We start from the raw sequence: 20,532 nt of genomic DNA, 5'->3' as shown, positions 1-20,532 counted from the left end.
GAAAAATCAATTTAGCTCTTTTTTTTCTTCTTCTATTCTGTATTTTATTTTCGCCATATCTATATTGAAGACTTAAAATACGTCGACAATGTAAAGCATCGCAATATTTCCTACAGGTCATTGTAAATACGTTCAAGTTTCAGAATTTGTTTCACACCCATGAACTTGCTAGATCAGTAGGTCTATCATTTGTCGACTCATCGACTTTTCTCGTTAATTTCGTTTATCATGGTATATACATCACTATATCTTAATGTTAAGGCAACTAAGATTATTCCTTTCTTTCTAGAATTGGACGAAGTACTGAAGCTATCCTAGTAGCTTGATTTTAAAATATTATCGATTGAATTTTTCATGAGCCGAAATCAGGCTGCGAAATTAATCATCTAATAATCGAATCGGAATCAGAAAGGAAGAATTTAGTTTATGTTCAACCAGAGTTCGGATTTTTTCGGCTATCTTAGTTAGTTTTCGTATTCCTTTATTGAGCCATACCTAGCTACCGGCTCAGTTTTTCTCATTTCATAAGTTATCCAAATAAAACGTCAACTATTTTTACTAATTTAAAATTAATTATTGAATAAGATTTTATTACATGAACAGATAGAGAACATAGTAAGCTTCGCAATCGGCTTATCGCACGCTAACGATAATTCCGAATTTATGTATTCTACTAATTTTTGCGATACCTATCATTATTAACACAGAATTTAAAAAATTGCCATACTTTCATATTCTATGTAGCACAAGTTGATGATGCTATTTATTAATCATCATACATAATTTTATGGAGGTAAAATGTTTATCAAAAAAATATTCCGACAAAATTACTTGGAGAGCTATTGGTCGTCGAACGGCGGGAAGAATTTTACTTACGTTTTATGTATGTATTCATTTTCTTTTTTGAGAATACCTCGCGTTCTTTCCCGTCTGGTTACTAAAACACACAAACTGTATCTTGGTATCCGTGGACTCATACTTTGTCGGTAATGAGTGTACAAAATAATTGTAAATTTGAAATTCGATGAATTTTCTTTCGAATGTTTGTGCGTACAATTAGATATTGTATTGTCTGAAAAGTATTTTCATATTTCACACATGTACAGGTTGACTCAAAACATCTCATAGTCACATAAATCAATAAATAACATGTTAGCAGCAATAACGTTGACAAAAGTAAAAATTCTGAGTATAATTTCCAGATATTTTTCTCAGCTGTAGATACTCATATTAATTGCTGAGTCCCTGAAATGAGTTCCAAGTACAAGGGAATTTCACCATGGCTCTATTGATTTAATTTTGTACATATTTGGTAGTTTCGTAATCATTCATGGTTGTATGATTTTTCTCATGTTTTACAAAAAGATGTCTAAAATCAAATAAAATGATTTTGAGAGTTGCTGGTGTTTAACACAAAAGCTTTAATATTTACATGTTTCCATTTGGTTCTGTATCAGATTAAAAATTATGGATAAAATACTCTGATTTTTATACAAAATACAGTTATAACCAAGATCAAGAAACAACCTTTGAATAAATTTCACTTTTGCTATCTTCGCATCGGGGGAGCAGGTGGTGGTTTCTTACTAGAAACCATATCTTCAGCTTCCTTTGAATAATCAATATTCAAATGAACTAAGCTTTCTATACCAGCAACAGACATTCCACGGCAAGCTTTAACATCTAGGAATTGTAAAGAGCTGCAATGGATCTTTATCGAATCTAAACTGTGGTCTGTTAGCTGGGAGCACCCCTATATTAAACAAACAAGACAGTCAATACCTCGTGAAATATTAAATTAATTCGGGAATTACTGCTTTAGTTCATACCTGCAAATAGAGACGTTTTAGGCGATGCAATCTTTTGGCAATGTATGAAATTCCGATGTCAGTCACGTTATGACATTGCGACAAGTGCAGCTCTTCTAAAGCTCTATTATTTTTAGTCAAAAAATCTAAACCCTCGTGTGTTATCTGTAATTAATTATACAATTCGTGAACTTTCAAGGGCTGTGTCTAGAAAGAATTCTTTGGATTTCTTCCCAATTTTACCTGCTGGCATAAGCTAAGGTCAAGAATCCTCAGCTCAGGAAAGTTGAAAGCATATTTGAGACTGACGTCTGTGATTCTTATGCATCCAGCCAAATTTAACTGTTTAAGACCTCTCAGTCGAACCAAAGAAAAGCCAGAACTGGCATCATTATTACATGGCATTGAAAGGTCTTCGCATAATTTTGTCACTTCTCGTTTTCTTTTAGCATCACGCCAAATTTCTGCTTCAACCTTAGACCCTAAGCGTATCCTCAATTGAGGTTCTGGAAGTTCCACGTAATTTCGAGACCATTCTGCTTTCACATTTTCCCTGTTTCCAGCTCCCATCCCTGTCAAACCAAGGTCACTTACCTTGTCACAGCGACTTAGCGTTAGTGACCTCAAGAGCACTAATTCTTTGAAAATCATCTGAAAATTAAGTTGAATCACCAAATGTAAAGTCGACCTCATGGATTATTTAATTGCATTGAGTATCTTTGATCAGGTTTGGTACCTGTATGCAGTTATCGGTTACAGCATTGAAGCAATATCCAAGATCCAGCACAGTTAACTTAGAACAGTTCGTTGCGATACTAAGTATGGATTTTTCATCCAAATTCAATGCATTAGCATACAACTTGTCCAAATTATTATTTAATTCAGTCTGTTCTGGAGATATGGAGTTGGAGGGGTCAGGTATTGGTTCTTCATAGTTCAATTCATCTTGAATAACTTCACTTTTTGAATTCTCTTGCCAGTTTGTCGAACATAAACCCTTTGTAATACAATCACCTGTGAGTTGTTCACATTCTGATATATCTAATTCTTTCAGATGTTTCAGCCGTCTGATTTGTTTAATTCCGTGGTCAGTTATGGCTCGGCATCTTCTTACACTTAGAACTTCCAAGTTGACCAAATTCGTACTAATACTAATTAAACTTGCGTCTGTTACTCTAGTACAGAAACTTACATCTAAAACCTTGAGGCTTTTCTGGTACTCGGTCAAAGATCGGATACCAATATTTGTTAGCTGGTCGCAACCGTGTAATTTTAGTGACTCTAGTTCTAAATGTTCTACGGTGGACAAAGTCACCAAAGCTGTACCATCTATTAACGTAGATCCAAAACTGAGATATTTTAACTGTTTAGCTTGACGTTTTAAGAAATTCAAAATATTGCAAAATGTCAACACAGATTCGGAAGCGTGTGTTGTGTTGCCGTCATTGGGATAAAATTTTTTGTACAATCCAGAATGAAACGATATCTGACACCCGCTCAGACTCAGAGATATCAAGTTCGGACAAATATTAACGATTCTATTGAATAACGCGTCACTCAAATATCTGTTGGAGGCCAGACTCAGTTCTTTTAAATTGATTAATTTTTTTGAAAGATCTCTGACATCATTCGGATCATCCAACAGGCGCCCTGACATAAAGCACTCCCTGCAAGTGTTAATATGTAGGGTCTGTAGGTTTTCAGACCCTTTCAAAATCTCAACCAGAGTCCTTTCCCCCAGATTGCAGTTTACCTAGAAATTTTTTGTGAGATAAAGTTTTCTTTGATATTCGTTGAACCCATAACTTAATTAAAAAAAATCAAAGTACCAGAATTAGGCTGCGTACTTCCGGGCCAAACTTTTCCCAAAAGTTCCCGATCCCCCTGAGCTCAACATCCTTAAATACGAAGTTATAGAACGGTCGTACAGAATTATTTAGTATCGCCATAACAGTGTGTAAATTGTCACCAGCAGAGCTTTGAGTCACGCTTATGACTTGTTGATTAATAAACTGTGTAGCAAGCGATGCACCGTGCCAATGGGTACAAACCAGCCCTGCTGAATTTCTATCTGAACCGTAAAGGTACGACATGATATTTATAAGCACCTGGAAGAATTATTTTACGCTTGTATATGATTAATTCAATCGTTCCATTCATTATTTTTTTTATCAACTTAGATATAGAATATTTGTTGTGATGAGAATGAGGCATCGTTATTCGTAGATCCTTTCAAATGATTTCTATTGTCTTCGCATTATGCGAATGATTTCATATCGCATGGCAAATGTACTATGCATATATGTGGGTATGTTTCATGTTTCTTCTTTGCTTTCAAAGTTATCCTGGTCTGTTTTTACTCTAATTTATTATTCTGTGAGCATACTTTACACCGGAAGATTGAAGAAAAAAAAAAAACAGAAAAAACTCAACTATGTGCGTATACTTATTTGCATGTGATTATCAATCACCCCGCGATGAAAAGTTAATTGTGAAAATGTTATTCAATCAATAATATTTGTTGATGAAAACGTTCAATTAACTATTTAGCAGTAATCAAAAAGACCTCGATTGATCGTGTGATCAGATTCTGGAATAGAACTATTTGGATAAAATATATAAGGGCGAGAGTTATCGTAGAATGACAGGAATCATAACGATTGTTAATAGATTGGACAAATATGTGCCCTAGAAAGATGTCGGTTCGACCGAAGCGGTCCCCAACAAAGGAGTCATTACTGAAACCTTCATCTACGCACTATCAAGAACAATCTCTTCGAATGTCAAGATCGAGGTCGAGACGGTATACCGTCTCGAGGACCATGGGGAGACGATCTGACAAATGGTCTGCAAATTATATTTTCAAGGTAAACGCAAATCTAAATGTTTCGCGGAGATAATTTCCCTTTCACGCAGGAGCCCTATGTTCTATCACCCCTTATACCAACAATTTTGAAAAAAATATTGGATATTATTTTCGTAATTTTAAGTATAGATTTCGTCGCAGTATATTAGCTGGATCTGTTCGGTATTTTTTTCATTGTCTACCAGATTCAATATCAATGACGAAGAGCAAACATGAAACGATGTGTTGTCGCCGAAAGCGCGAGCTTCGTTCAATTCGCACGTTTAAGGATGTCTGTCAGTGGAGATAATGTGACTGACGTTTTAGTGCTAACAACCTGCTGATTTTTTATGCCATGTGTGTCACGCTTGACCTTTAAAATTTCTCAAAATAACAAATACAAAAATATATTCAATTCCACAAATAGTTGCGAGAGCATGTAGGTAGCCCCTTGTGACTGAACGAAGCGCGATCATCGCTGATAAAAATCGTACAGATCTTAATTTCTATGATAAGAAAACCTTTCGCAATATCTGCATCATTTTTTCATTTTTCACACAATCATTCGCCGATTGATAAAACCCACCGAGAACCTCTCAATTTATAAACCCATCTACGATTTCCAAGTTGTGAATCATTGACAATCAGTCACAACGCACAAGCTATCAGTAGTTAGACAATACGATAATATTTAATGATTCTGATCGATGGTATTTTTGACGAGTGATTTAGCTTACAAGTAAAGATTGACCTACCTCCGTTGGCAGCTGAGGAATATCACAATTCTCCGTATTCAACATTTCGAGCAGGCTGTCATTGGTTATCGCCATAACGCACGTTTTAAATTTACGAAATGAAAAATAAATCCACACACGTATTGTGAATTCATCCTATGTGTCACAGCGGTCAGCTGATCACTGCCAGCAGCCTACACCACTATTTCGTCGTGCGTCGGAATGTCAGGGCTGTAGATCAGAATATTCGAGCCCGTGCTACAGCAATTGAAAAAACCGACGAACGAATGACACCCACCGTCAACAAATCCGAAGCCCGTACGCCCGATTCAGAAGTTGCATAAATTATTTAACAGATAGCACCACGAGGTTAATTAGAAAATCATTGATGTATTTATAAAACAGTGCGATCCGCTGCTCGTTACGGTCGTCCGACTTCGTTATCGGCGGTCAATTCAGACGGCTGAACGAAGATATTGGCGTCCCATCAGGTCCTGAAAAATAAGCGATCCTATTCCAAAATGGTTACCTCTATTCTAATTCACTGTTTACGCACAGGGTTAAATAAGTAATGTATAGGAAAAGGGAGAAACGATGGACCCCGATTGCCATTCGATGGCGCTTGCGCCACCCCAGTTTGCGATGGCACCAGGCGCCAGCCGTCTAGCCGTTCGTAGTTTGTCGGGGCGGGGGGGTGGGGGGGTTTGTCTCCCCCGCGAAGGACGCATCGGCAGAATCAGGGGTGGGTTTTGGTAAGCTGGTAGGATAGTCGCGACGTCACTTGTCGCGCGTCTCTCGAGCGAGACGGAACGGAACGGGTCCGAATACGGAAGTTCGTCCGGGTCCGGTAGCAGGGTTGCTGCCAAGTGTGACACGCGCGACCCTTCGACGGCAGGGCGCAGGGGCGCGTCGGGGTGGGAAGGTGAGGTGGAACCGACAACCCACGTGGTCAGCGGCCGCGTTACAGTGTGTACATACGTGTACATCGAACGGTATCGTCCGGATCCCCTCGTCCGTCCACAGATGAGCGAATAATAGCGGAAATGTCAAATTCTCCCGTCTGCAGATATCCTGTTTACAACCCTCACTTTGCCATGTTCTTTTAATGTGATATGAAAAGTGAGTGAATCAAATACAGCGTAGAAGAGGCTGCGTGCTATGTCAAGGAGGAAGCAGGCGAAACCGAGATCTCTCAGAAGTAAGTTTTCATTGAACGTCGCTCTGCGATCACCGGGGGATACGGGCTTTTTGTTTGATTTTATATCGCGAAATCAGATTCGATGATTCGGGTATTTATGCGCGGAACGAGCGGGGAGTATTCGGTTTACATTATAGCTGCGTGCGGAGATATAAACTAATGGGGTAGGAGAGTACGGTAGGTTGCAGATGTACGGAGTAGAGGTGTGTGTTGGTCCGACTCACTAGTCAGCCAGGATGGAATTAGGTGGAATCCCCCAGGAACTCAACATCTCCTACGGGAATTCCCAGCCTCTGTAATCACCAGTTCTCCTATCCTATCCCATCCCGTCCCATACTATCCTGTATATCCTATATCCTATCCAATCTCACTCCTTTTCCCTGCGACTGCTGCGTGACTCTCGTCTATCATCCAGTTTCGTACGTTTCTGCATCATTCCTGACACACGTTATGCAGGATCTGTAACTTATACGCTTTTTGGTTTACCGTAGTAATTGTTGATAGGAAATAGGGGAGAATCGAGTTGCCGAAGTGTAAGTGTTACAGATTTACCTTATCAGAGATGTTTCATGTCTAATGTTTTACTAAACGTCCATCTCACTGGAATTGATGTTTCGATGTTCTGTCAAAAATCGTGATTCGCAAATCACGTCACGGAAAGTAGAGACCAATTCAAATTTCAAACGAAAAAGGATTATACAAGTGCTGTAAGAATCGCGTTTGTCGCGATGGAAGAATTTCAAATTTGAAGAAATGTTGAAGAAAAAATTCTCGCGATTGTAGTATTTCATTTTTGTGCAAACTCAATTTTTCCATTGGTTTTTTTTTTTCCGAACGATCAGGCAGGCGAGCGCGGAAGTCCCGTAATAATTAATGGGGTCCCCTATCTGCACGTAATTATCAACGCGTCTGCACTAGACGCACTCTCGCGTTGCGTACCGTAAATACAATACGACTACCGTATGTAGGAGTTTCTAGACCGAACAGGGAATGCAATTTCGCCATACCTCGTATTACGGAGCTTGAGTGAATTCGTACGAACCCGCGGCGAACTGTGCAGGGCCTAATAATTAATATACCGTAATGAACCGCGTCGAAACCAAACCTATATATTAATAGATTCAAATCACAGGCTGCAACGTTCGCTCGCGTATGATAATGCTTTTACCCTTGTTCCCGCAGATTCTGATTCCTGCCAAAGGCGTACGCAGTTATTTCGTACACATCCGACTTCATCCTTTTCCAATTTGCTGCAACGGTTAAAAAAACGCTACCGTGTGACGACGACGGGATGAAAAATGAATCTACATTTTATTTCTTCGTCGCGGTCGACCGCTCGTTACCCTAAAATTCGAAAGCTGGGCGTCGATCCCGTTGCAAGGGATCCGCAGGATCTGTTTTCCGAGGAATTTTCAACGGCGATTCTTAGCTAAATTTACGTTTATGATCTCGTTCGATTTTTCCTTTTCTTTTCTATTTTTTTTTTTTTTTTTTTCTACAACCTCATTTGAATTGCATTAGCTGGGAGCAGAGTAACTACGTTGCAGTAGATTAGCAACGGCACCGACACGGGGGTAGAGAATACGCGCGGCGAAGCGACGCTACTGCAGCGGTAAATCGCGAAGGTAAACATATTATCTGAACGCAACCCGACAGCCTGAATCACTGTACATTACGCGAACCCCCTGATTGTAATTTGTACGCGCGGCATAAATGCATAATTATTACTACGGAATTAATTCACGGCCTTGTTAATTAATATCGACGATTATGCGGAGCGCAAGACGAGAGTCGCCATATTTCTCGTCGTTACGTGCCCCGCACCGCATACGCGCGATAATTCCCCGACTAACGAACCCGCGTTTCCCATTCCAATCGAAACGGAAGTTGAAAAATTTTCGAAAAATTTCTATCCCTTTACATTGGACGAAAATTCGAGACCTGCGACACGCACGAGTCGGACAGTCGTACACGAAATTACGGATGCGGCGGTCGTAGGTGTAGATGGGTCCGGACCGCCTGAGCTTTTAATCGTAGGAGGATTTCTAAAACTTGAGCTTTTCGCTGCCCGCGTTGCACAGTACGGTTGCTCTCGTCGTTAGTTTTTGCTATGACAAGGGCTCAACTCGTAGGATGTCCTCATTGCACTTAATACCGCTCTACGAGTACCATATAGGTATATCCGGATAGCTACCGGATTACAAACAGACGTCAGATTTTTGCCAACGATTCAAAGCTCGCCTTTTCGGTGTACGGCCGTTTCGTCCCTCGTATCCTCCCGTAGACGACCCTAACGTTCGGTAGACAGTTTCGTAATCTCCAGTTTTCCACGTATATATATTGTCTACTGGCTGTTGTATCGTCGTACGAATAATATACGACACGCTCATTTGATTTTTAACGGAATGCACGACCCGCTTTCAGATTTCACTACCGATTCCCGTATACCTGAGTCTCTGGCTCTCGAAGAGCCAAACTTTCGTTACCCTGTGGACCGGTTCGCGGAATATTCGAGAGGAATTTTAATTGTCGTATAATTTGTTAGGTCCAAACGCGTCTCGAACTCGCGATCGCTGGTGTATCCGTACAGAGAGTGGAAAATTTCACGTAACAACGAAAGAGAGGAAATTCGGCATCGAACCGTAATCGAATAAAGAGCTGGGATCTCGTAGACGTAAATTTCGTCAAAGCCGCTGGTGTATCCGATGAGTCGAAACGCGCGACAAAAGCGGAAGTCGTTATCGTCGGTACTTTAATTGAGAGCTATACAAGTATTTCTTGAGAGCGAAGAAAATTCCCCGACGAAGATCGCGAAAACCCTTTGACGAGCCTCCTCTTTCGCCTTTCAGTACGATCGCGATTGTCAAAATCCCCCGACATTGTAGTCGGATGGCAAAGACATTTCTGACGGTGGAAATTTCGCTCGGCTGATCGTCGCGTGCTTCGCGCAGTCACTGAATATCGTGCGACAACGGAAAGGGTGTAGTTGATTATTGTCGTCGTTTTTGGCGGGTCCTAAATATTTGACGATGAATTTTCGGAAAGCCCAGTTTCTGCCGATCGCGAACCACCACCCCCCTCCCCCCACCCCCCACCCCCCGTACCTACACCCACGCCCTTCGCGATACCTCCGACTCCTGCGGATACCGACTACGTCAGGGACTGTATGTATACCGCGCTCCGAGACCTGCAGGAGTTCGACTTTGGAAGGGGTACCCCTTTTTTCCCCCGGGAGTCTGCACTCGCGTCAGAGCTACCCAGGGTTCGTTCCCCAGGGAGAGGCAACCTCTCCGCTTCCAATGGCTGCCAGGGCTACTTCCACCGCTTGTCAGGAGTAAGACGTACGACAATTCCAACGGTTATAACGCGTAATACAGAAATTAAGTCCGTCCGACGCACGCGACGCGTTTCTCCCCCGATCATTATCCGGCCGTCGTGCGTCGAAATTCGCGGGTGACTCGGAGGGGGTGGGTCTGGGGCTGGGGGCGGAATTATTCCCGATTTCTTCCGTTTCACTTTTTCGCCCGGTTGGACCGCGCGCGGCCGACGTACGTTCGGGTTCGGGTGCAGGTTGGATCTATTTCCGGATATTGTCGGAACGTAATATCCATTTAGTCGTCGTCGTTGTATAGGTATAGGAAAGTCACACAGTTAAGCGAGATGAGATTGCAACCTATATTTTCGCGAGCTTATGCCTTTCTGTGTATCCAGAGCTAGCTGCTAGGTTACGTGGAATGGCCTTCCAGCTCGTCTATGCGCCGCGCCGTGTCCCGACTCCTTTTATATACAGCCATATTATACGTACATATACCCTATGTGTCCTTATTCGACCTTATACGGCCTTATGGTATACGTGGCTAAGGATGGCCCAAGGAGATAGCCAATCCCGTTGCGTTTACGATTATTACGTATAACGGACAGTATAGGTATACCTCGGTACCTATACAGGTACCTGCACTCGACCCAACATCCACCATAGTTTACCGCCAAATTGTTTGCCCCCTATTTACGAAAGATTGAATTTTCCGAATATCGCGATGATGCATGGAAAAATAATTAGAGATACAGTAGAGAAAAAAAAAAACCCCGTACAATCACGCTCTCGCTTATGGTATATACATTATAGACCGATTGTGTCAACCCAGATCCATATTATATCCCATTCGTGGAATAAAACATGGGCGACCGTTCCGCGCCGCGTATAAATATAATCCTCGGTTTTTGATTGGTTAACATTTTGTAGACCGAACCAAGACCCTGACATTTCAGTTCCTGATGTCTTTTCAAATATTCAAACCCCTTCTGGTGTCTATCCCCGCAGCAGCAGCAGCAGCAGCGACGGTCGGGTCGGTCTGTCCGTCAATACGTTTGTCTGTCTACCGTTTCAGGACCTGTGCTATCGTACGTCCCGAACGTGTACATCCTTTCGTTCACCGCTAACGGAAAATAATCCTTCGCTTCGCTCCGAGCGTAATCGGCCAATTATCAAAGTGGCAAGTTCACCGCTACCGCCGTCGCGTCAATTAACCCTCAACGAGTTGTGTACAGTAAACAAATATCAAAAAGTTTCTGCCGACTTTCTTAATCCGGAGTTTTTTTTTTTTTTTATCGAACTCGATGCCTTTCTCCCGAAAAAATTTCTCACGCCTAGGAATGAAACGTAACGTGTAACAATCGGGGTAATAATTTTTTCCTTTTATTTTTCAGGGGACGAAGAATGGGATGATCCCAACGAATCGCAAAACGCCGTAGAAAATTCAGAACAAGATTGCAAAACTTCGACTATTAAACGTAATTATATATTATACAGGGTGGGTTTTTCCGGACCCCGAGTTCGGGAGGAGCTTCATTCGGCGGGTGCGAGCTCGTCCTCGACTCTGTTCTCGTTCTCTCCATAATTTTTCGCGTCTGGCAAAAGGACCGAACGAAACTCCTCCCGTTTTCGGAGTTCCGAATCATTCGCCCGATATATATTTATACTTTTACGCATACCTGGGTAAACAAAATTTTTTTTTTATCCATTTCTCTATTTTTCCATACACATTTCGCTCATTCGATACATATGCAGCATAATACATATATACACACACATGTGTGCGCTCTGCGAATAAACCCTCTCATAATTCCCCTGCAGTATAATACCTGTGTACCATGTATTGCATGTGTACAGGTATATCATGATTGGCATGGACATCGATAAAATGACACAGATATCGCTACACCGAATGTTGCGCAGGTCGGATTTTATGATTGACACGCTGATCTGTACCGTGTGTATCCCACGTAACCTGCACATTGGTTAAAAAAAAAAAAAAAAAACAACGAAATAAAAAACCGAAACAGACAAAAAAGCCAACAACGTGATTGGTGCAGTGCAGGTTTTTTTGTGTTATTTTTCGCGATCATGAAAAAATCAATGATTAGACAAACCGGTATTTTTTTAAACTTTGTCCCGATTAGGTGTAACGAAAATACGAGATCGTTGAATTCCTTAGGCGTTACGCGAGTCGATTGGAGTAAAATTTTTCTCTCTAAAAAAAACTCGGGGAAATGTTAAGGGTCGGGGAAATTATCGGCGTTGAGGGGGGAGGTAGGTTGCCGTGTATGAGATGATGACAGTTGCTTTTAAGTCCCCTTGTCTCCCTGTGTAGTATTTCGTATTTCCTTCTCCCTATTTTCAACGCCCGGTGGTGGTGCACCAACGTTCCCATGTGAATATTACATTATGTATTCCGTATTATATTCGCATTACTACCTACACGCGGCACATCGTGTGGCTGCAGGCGTGGGCGACGAACGTACGCGACGCGCTGAGAAGATCGCGGTTATTATTATATTCGAATTTTATACGCGAACGGCAAACGGCGAACGTCCTTCGCGACTTCTTTAAACTTGAACATCCGATGTGTAACGTATACGTAGAGTACAGTTTTTTGTAGTGACGCGCATCGGCTCGTGGATGAGTTGAGATGGGTGCAAAAATCGCGTGGTTCGCGTTTCATGTTTCACGTTATGAGGCGTGCCCCCGCAGGTGAAGGAACGAGAAAAACTTATAGAGCGAAGACGAAGTACCGTAGGAAACGTAATAAGTGTTGGGTACATAATGAGATCCCAGAGGCGTTATTCTTCCCGTTGGATTCATAATGGAAGATATACAAATAAATTATTATCAAACGAAATTGGAATTCCTTTGACACGACATCACACACCGTCGAATCATTCATGGAACGAGATATTTCACAAGTATATATATATATATATTCGTATATCGATTGATGTGGAGTTCTAATCTATTTTTTCTCTGCTTTTCGGACCGCTGTTTTAGCCGAATACGATGAAGAGGAAGACGAAGAACTTCAAAGGGCGTTCAGCAGGGCCTCTGACGGTGAGAGACGATGACCTTTATCCGTTCATATTACCGATAATACAATCAATTTTTTACATTCCAAACAAGTAAATCACACTCGCAAAATTTTCAAAACCCTCCCTCGCTCAGCGTCTGGCTGTACCCGTTCGATTTCCATTCGTACGGATTACAAAATCCGTTGAAAAAATAGAGCAGAAGAGCGTCGAGTGGGAGGGTGGAGATCGACGCGACAAAAAATCATCCGTCGCTCCGGACCGTGTGTGGCAGGCGTGCTTCTGGTGTGTCTCGCGTGGATCGAGCAACGGGAGCATAGATTCCACGGGTTTAGATCCGCGTAGGTGGTGTATCGCGATAGTTGCGTCGCGACTCCTGGGTGCCGGTGCCACGTCATTGTTGTCGTCTCCCGGTTGACTCGCGAGGGACGCGACGAGCTAGCGGGGCACAGGCATCATCGGTAACACCGGCAAAAACATCCCTCGCGTTCGACGTGTACAATGCGACAATGCGTCGAGATACCCCATTGTGTTCGTTCGTGTTTAAGAAATGCAATACCCGCGGCAGAACCATTCGTGATATAGAGGAGAGATCGAGGAAGGAGAGAGTTTTTCGGATGCGCGTACGGAACGCGGAGGAAAATTAATGGAGAAAACTAAGAGAATATCACGAGTATCGCACACGCGTTTGAATAGGAGAATGCATTTCTTGCAGACGCGATAACGTACCAGTCGCCGTTCAAAAAAAATTTAAATAAAATAATGGACACAATTATTCGACAATCGTTCCACATCCGAGCGGAATGATCGTACGCTTGTACTCATAGATGTGTACCGTTTTGTGGAATTTTTGAATGTTTTTTTTTTTTTTCGGAAACGTTGACGGGTATCGCGCGTGAGATGACGACGAGAGAGTTGCATTTTTTTCCTCGACTGTATTATATAGGTAGAAGTGAATCTCGCGATGTTATTATTTTGAGTTAGCTTTCATCAGGTATACACTTACATACTTTATATTACTTGGAAGTAGAACCGGCTCGAACGGGGCCGAGTCCCCAAGGAGCACCCAGTTTCCCAGGGGATTCCGATCTATCTACCCACCTGAAAACATCAAACTCCTTTCTTCTGTCGACCTAATGTATTCCTTCAAATATTTATTGGGTCCTGGAAGTTATAACTTTCGAACCACCGTTTGCAGAATATTCATCCGGAATACATACACCGTTGCTCAAACTTTTCGAATTTACAAAGATTATTTTTTCCCCCGTTATTATCAGCGGTGGTGTAATCCATCGTCGCGGTCAGAAAACGCGTCCGTATTATTGACCGCGAGATATATCGATCCCCCCCAAACAAGTCGCGATCTGGTTATCCGGAATTTATTTTTCCCTCTACGTGGGTACGCGTTACTTACATCGCTCTCGGGGGCGGAGGAGTTACTCGTCGGTTAGCGGGAACTTTATATTTTCGAATACGTTGTGTTTGGAAAAAAAATCGATCAAGGATATCGACGAAGGTAGGCTTCGACGCGGTGGTGTATTGAATGATACAAACGTGCACAATCTACATTTGAAAGCCACACGTAAGTGGTAAATCGCGTGGGGATGCTAATGAACCGTTATGTACTTTGACTAGCAGCGATGTAGTACGTGAGCATCTGCTGCGCGTCGACTGCAGCCACCGTGAATTGTATGAAAGTGATAGGTCGGAATGAGCGCGTGTATTTTAAATTCATCTTGGGAATTATCTGGTCTTTTTCACGCTTCCCAACGCCACCGGCAAACCGGGGTCGTGCGCTGCACTGTCGGGGGGTTGGTTGATTCAGCAGGGCTGCTGGGGGAGGGGGGGGCGGGGGCATAATAAGGCCTTATTAAACCGAGGGAATACCTATACATTTTTATGATCCTTACTTTTAGTTTATTTTTCCCCATTTCGGTGGCACGTCTTTTTACGACCAATGCCGAAGGTGCGTAACTCTCGGCTCCGATAATCATCGTTCGAGTACGCTGTTGTTATAATCATCGTTATTTTTTTTTCTCTCTCTCTCTCTCTCTCTCTCTCTCTCAGTCAGACGTGATCATTGCTCAGCGAGGACTGTCCGTAACGATACGTGCACGATCCGTACCCTTGAGAAACACGAAGTTTTCGGATCGGAAGAATTTCGTCACCACCTTAGCGCGACGATGGTACCTTTGGCGAAGCGAAGCTCGCGATTTTCGTCCTAAAAACGCGGTGGATCCCGTAGGTATAAGGTACCTACTACCTACTACCCGGTTGAACGGCGAGCGACGCGCGGGATTCGCGACGCGGCGGGGTTTGACGGTTCGGGGGGGGGAGGGGGGGTGGTTTTTGCAGGGGGTGAAGGCGCTAGGAGTACGCCAAGGGGATTCCCCAGAGACCCTCTCGATGCCCGTTGCGCACGCGCGCCGCTGATTAGTTCCCTCCTCCCCCGACATTTCGGAGTGCCGGCAGCGCCATAGGAGAGCAGCAGCATCCCCTTGAGGGCTAAACGCGCGTTCTCCTCACCCTCACCCTCCTCACCCTCCTCACCCGGCCCCCGGCCCCCGTTCGCTCCAGTCCCTCCGCTCCTCATCCCGTTTGGGGGCCTCTCTTGATGTGTTGCAAGTCTCCCGGCCTTCTACCGCGCATCCATTCCCCGGTACAGGCTCTCGCTAAGTAGATTAATAGAACCTTACTTTAAATGGCAATAAACTGTCGTAAACTACACGGTTGTACTTTCGACGGGGCCATTTTCTCTCTCTCTCTCTCTCTCTCTCTTCGTAAACCTCTCCGCGTATCAACGCCCAAATTCTCGTTCCCTAGACCCCCTCGTGCAACGCGCCGACGATCGTATTCTCGACTCGAAGAATTCGCCGAATCAATTTTTACTCCGTTGAACTTAATTTCCGAAAAATTTCGTAATCTCCTGCTCCGTTTTCGTCGTTCCATTTTGCCGATGGAAATGCTCGCCCCCCCCCCGCCCCCCCGAATTTTGTGTATCGAAATCTTTGCGCCGGACTGTACTTCGATATATGTATGAATAAGGGTGTCCCAGGTGAGACAGAGCTGCCTCCAGCCGTGGCACAGCGCTACGGATCCCGAGGGAATATTTCCCTCTCTTTTCCGCTATGCCCGATCCTTCTCTTTACCTCGTTCCATTTCTCTGGTCGTCTCTCTCGCTCCCGCGGTAACCCAACCATCGGCGGGTGTATTCCAGGAGCTTGTCCGCGTGTACAGCGACGTGCTACGAGTTTTCGGCTCCCCTGCATTATTTCCACTATATCTACCGTACGATGTATGCGCGCGGATATAGGTATGTATGCATGTACGTATATCTGCATATACGTACACCGTATAGACAACCCCCGTGACGAACGCGCGATGACCCGGCCGCATTTTTGCACCACGTGCTTCGCCCACCTTTCGTGTTTTTTTTTTGTTTTCACCGAGAATTCGAAGAGAAACGAGCGAGAGACAAAAAAAAAAAAAAAAGGGAGAATAATTGCACCGCGCGTATCCCGTATCGTCGGAAAGGATGCCGCGAAGCGAGAGAGAAATATATGAAACGTGAATGGCGCCGTGTAGCTTTTCTTAGTTTCCATTATATTCCCGTCTGAAGGAGGAAGAAACGTAGTTAATAATTCTAGAGTAGTTTAGTGCCACCGTGCTTTAGTCTGCCTCTCGTAAAAGTTCCTAACTTTCGGAGATAAAGGCGCCACATAGCCGCCGGCGATCTTCAAGGATCTATAAGCGGCTGACTCCGACCGACTCGCGGAGGAAAGCGTACCCTGTATATCCACCCCGTATATCCACCTATTGTACATCACCTATGCATCCGCTTAATTTGAAAGCTCGAGAAGTGGGGCTACGGCCTCGTCAATTTCGCGGATTAGAATACAGCTTTTTTTCGCATTTATTTGTCTGTGATATTTGTTTTTTTTTTTTTCAACATCTATTTTATTCATACCGCCGAGATACGCGCGAGAGCAACGAAAATTCCCCTCTCTATAACCGAAACGCCGTTCGGAATCGGAAGATTTTGCCGAGGAGAGTAGAGGACCGAAGGACTTTGTCCAAAAAGTAGTGCTCGGGCCTTGGGGAGCAGCTCGCGGTGGCGCAGGACCAACACGAGGTAAAGTAACTTTTTATTTGAGCAGAAGACGCGCGGTGTGCGGGCGGTCGGTCGCGCTCGTCTTCGCGTTTGTCTGAAACTTTGCGTTAATCTCTCGCTTCTTTGGCCGCAATTTCTTTACTCCTCTTACCTCTCGACTCACCCTTTCCGATCCCTCTGTTCAGCCGCCCTCTCTCTTTCTCCATCTATTCGTCTCCCTTTAGCTCGTCGGTATACCGTAAGCAGCAAAAATTTTCGGCGACGTCGAGTCATCCCTTGTCACGGAGAAACTGAGATCGCGCGCGATATTTAGGCGTTGAAAATCCCGGGAGATTCGCCGGAAGAGAGAAAAAAAAAAAGGATGGGGAAATAAAAAGGGAAAAGAAATACAAGTAAAACAAAATTGAAATAGGAAAAAGATCGTGCGTTTTATCTATTCGTCTTTTTGTACGTCGTGTATCATACGGACGGGTATCCGGGTACCGCCTATAATCGCGAAAGACAGAAGGGAGACGATAGTAAGAGATGAAGATCCAGGTGCTCGGTGGCTCGTAAAAGGAGCATAAGTCATAAAGGAGCGTACACACCTGTGTCCTTGTTGTTGTGGCGCGGTAATAAGAGACCTTCAGACCTCCGGGGTGTTGTTAAACAACAAATTAGTCAGCTACGGGAGTTCCCCGTTATTATATACAAATATAACATTTACGGCTCGAAAAGTTGAAAGGGTATATTCGGTTGAACGAACGGATCGGTACAGGCGTACGAATACCATACGTCAAAGCATATAGGTACGCGAAGAAAAAAAAAAGATTAAAACTTGATGATATTACGTCTGCGGTAATGATTAAAACTTGACAGTTTTATCGACATTTATCACGCACGATTCCAGCCTTGGTTCGAAAAAAAAATTTTCGCCCGTCCGAATCAATGCCCCGTAAGATACACGTGTGTCACTTATCCTTCGCGTATACTGCAGCTACGGCGTACGTATAACTTCATCCTGCGCAGAGGTGACCCAATCTTTTTAACGGAACAGAGTAAATCTAAGAAGCGGCCATCTTTTCGGAGAAAGAAATTAAAGTTTTCCCAAAGGGATCGTGGAGTTGGGCCGGTGGCCAGTGGGCTATTGCCTATTGCTATTGTTTGTGTGTTCCCTGGGGATGAGCCGGCCCTTAACAGCGCCGCGTAGGGATGTCCGTTCTTACCGTCTATCGGGTGTCTTCGAATAGTACGCGCTCCGCGGAATATCCTGCGAGGGTGCGTAAAGCCTTCAACGATCATTTCTTACGGATCTCGTGAAAAATAAAATCGAGAAAAGCGAAAATCTAAAACGCCTGTTTTTTTCCTTTCAAATGAAACGGAAATGCGATAATTTTATCAATCGCAACATCCATTGGGGTTAATTCTCTCGCGTGTATCTCATTATCCTCCGTTTGCTGTACATCTCGATTGAAGATTGATGGAAAAAAACGAAAACGAAAAGGAAAAACTTGAGTCGCCAATCTCATAATCGAAAAACGAATGCGTCAGGGCAAGGATCGTTTTAACGGTATTTGCGTCAAAGGACGCGTCGAAGGAAGGAAGGAAGGAAGGAAGGAAGGAAGGAAGTAAGTTGAGCAACTGGTAAACGGCGCATGAAAGAGCGGCGCCGGGTCGAAGGGTCGAATCTACGAACAACGCGACGTATAGCCAGATCTAATAATCCGATCCTAAGGCACGTCGTCAACGATCCGCGATCGCATCTTTTTGCTTAGTTGTTTTTTTTTTCATTCATTTCTTTCGCCATCCGCACACTTTTTCCATTCTCCCTACTAACCTCGTTCCCATTTTCCCCTCTAACGTTCTCCTCGCACACCCCTTTACTTTGGTTTTCTCGCCGTCTCGATTCCTACGCCGCGGTTCGAAGCACGCGTCTCGTCAATTCGCACGAGTCCTAGTAGTAAGGCCGACAACAGGTCGGCCGTCCGCCGCGCGCTTCGCCCGATCCGCAGTAGTAGCGCTCGGCGTCTGGTCAGACCGAACCGCCGAGCCGTTTCTACTGCGTGCCGAGCGCGTTCGGCCGTTCGCTCTCGGGATTCATGGAAACCGATGGGGTTTTCGGAGGTACGGGGAAACGACGTACGCGTTCCTTCTACATTTTTCCCAAAAATACTCGTTAGAATAATTACAATAGAGTCGACAAATCGTGACGTGTACTCGTGGTATACGTAGCGCGGTGCAATTAGAGTCGGGTCTGACGTTTTTGCATAAATTACCTGCTTACCGAGGTAATAACGTAGGGAATTTATGGGGTTTTCACGATACGCGCACGTCGACCGTCGTTAATAAAAAATAAAAAAAAATAACAACAACAACGATAATTTGATGTTGTAATAATTGGATGAAAAAATAAAATAGTGTCAAGAAACTACCCTCGGCGGAATAAATTTTTTCGTGTTAGCTAGCAGTTAAGAGTTGTAATATACGCGTGTGAATTGCACTTGCGTAAAAATTAATTTAAATATATTTCCCACGATGCCTTTAGATCAGTCAATTCAACAAAACTAACTGCTTGTGAAATCTTGAAAAATAATTGAGGGCAGAAAAGAAAGAGAGAGTCAAATTCGGCCGCGTGACGAAAATATTTGTCCGCTACGTCCGTCCGATTTCGGGGCGTTTCGCGGTTTGAAAATATCCGGTTTTTCGGTGCGGTTGCGAGTCACTGTGCGAACCACTGACGCCGGTCCCTCGGGTGCACTGGGAGCAGAGGGGAACAGTGGGGAACCTCTGTGCCCGTACTGGGGCTCTACTCTCGTACGGATAGCATGGTGGGGGATTCCCAAAGGAGGTAATTACCCCTCACGACGCCACCCCCCGGCCCACCCCCACACGGTCCTCCCATCCACAACCCATCGCAACTTCAACTCCTATAGGAGTTACATGCTAATACAAAACCAAACCGGTCTCCGGCATGTATACGTGTAGCCCTTTCTCCCTTTCTCTCTCTCTCTCTCTCTTTCTCTCTATCTCGTTCTCTCTCTCTCTCTCTCTCTCTCTCTCATCGTCGACTTGCGCCCCCGTTTTCACCGCGGGGGTGGAAAAAGATATGTAACTTGTGTACACAGGTGGAATATGGCGATGATATTTTCGAAAAATTGAACGAATGAGGAATCTTTTTTTTTGGACTTTATTAGCGAAGTTCGCCTCAAGTCCGAATCGTAACATGGTACGCGCTAGCTGCTGCTGCTGCGTGTAGCATGTAGAGTCGTATAACGTAACGCGTATAACGTAATAGATACGCGACGTGTAACGTAATGAAACGCATCCGACGATATTCAGGGTCCCCAAATGCGTCGATGCGGGAGCCAATATCACCCCGAATCGCCCCTCGGGATCTCCTCTCCTCCCCTAGGTTTCTAGCCGCACGGGAAGCACCGGCGCGCACCTTCGCTACGCGGACGATGATCTAGATACGGACGAATATACATATGTATACG

General features: G+C 44.1%; 2 protein-coding genes across 5 annotated transcripts in view; one reads left to right on the top strand and one right to left on the bottom strand.

The window, feature by feature from the left end:
* Positions 1-18: 18 nt before the first annotated feature.
* Positions 19-5,643, bottom strand: LOC105690299 (EIN3-binding F-box protein 1). The gene is made up of 6 exons (XM_012407986.3): positions 5,409-5,643; positions 3,638-3,916; positions 2,545-3,561; positions 2,052-2,459; positions 1,830-1,973; positions 19-1,753 (listed from the first exon to the last, which is right to left on the bottom strand). The coding sequence occupies exons 1-6, from the start codon at positions 5,481-5,483 to the stop codon at positions 1,550-1,552; spliced, it is 2,127 nt and encodes a 708-aa protein (XP_012263409.2). The 5' UTR covers positions 5,484-5,643; the 3' UTR covers positions 19-1,549.
* Positions 4,541-20,532, top strand: part of LOC105690224 (zinc finger protein 423 homolog) — a 58,691-nt gene continuing 42,699 nt past the window's right edge. Inside the window, exons 1-3 of one of the 4 annotated variants that reach the window (XM_048653851.1) lie at positions 4,541-4,675; positions 11,293-11,376; positions 12,911-12,970. In XM_048653851.1, the coding sequence (XP_048509808.1) occupies positions 4,651-4,675; positions 11,293-11,376; positions 12,911-12,970 (169 nt within the window). In that variant the 5' untranslated portion in view covers positions 4,541-4,650. Of the gene's footprint in view, positions 4,676-6,194; positions 6,586-11,292; positions 11,377-12,910; positions 12,971-20,532 lie in introns of those variants that run through there. The other 3 variants (XM_048653850.1, XM_048653852.1, XM_020854768.2) reach the window with 3 other exon arrangements.

The sequence above is a fragment of the Athalia rosae genome, chromosome 4 (genome assembly GCF_917208135.1).
Source record: "Athalia rosae chromosome 4, iyAthRosa1.1, whole genome shotgun sequence".
In the NCBI taxonomy this organism is placed as follows: domain Eukaryota; kingdom Metazoa; phylum Arthropoda; class Insecta; order Hymenoptera; family Athaliidae; genus Athalia; species Athalia rosae.
Note: the sequence above shows the minus strand (reverse complement) of the source record. Positions and strands in the feature narration are given on the sequence as shown.

What these genes read in the sequence shown, in the direction of transcription:
- LOC105690299 (XM_012407986.3), bottom strand. Translation starts at nt 5,483, where the DNA reads ATGGCGATAACCAATGACAGCCTGCTCGAAATGTTGAATACGGAGAAT. An exon ending in TAACCGATAACTGCATACAG is followed by an intron (nt 2,460 to 2,544) that starts GTACCAAACCTG and finishes CTTAATTTTCAG; the next exon opens with ATGATTTTCAAAGAATTAGT. An exon ending in TAAAACGTCTCTATTTGCAG is followed by an intron (nt 1,754 to 1,829) that starts GTATGAACTAAA and finishes TGTTTAATATAG; the next exon opens with GGGTGCTCCCAGCTAACAGA.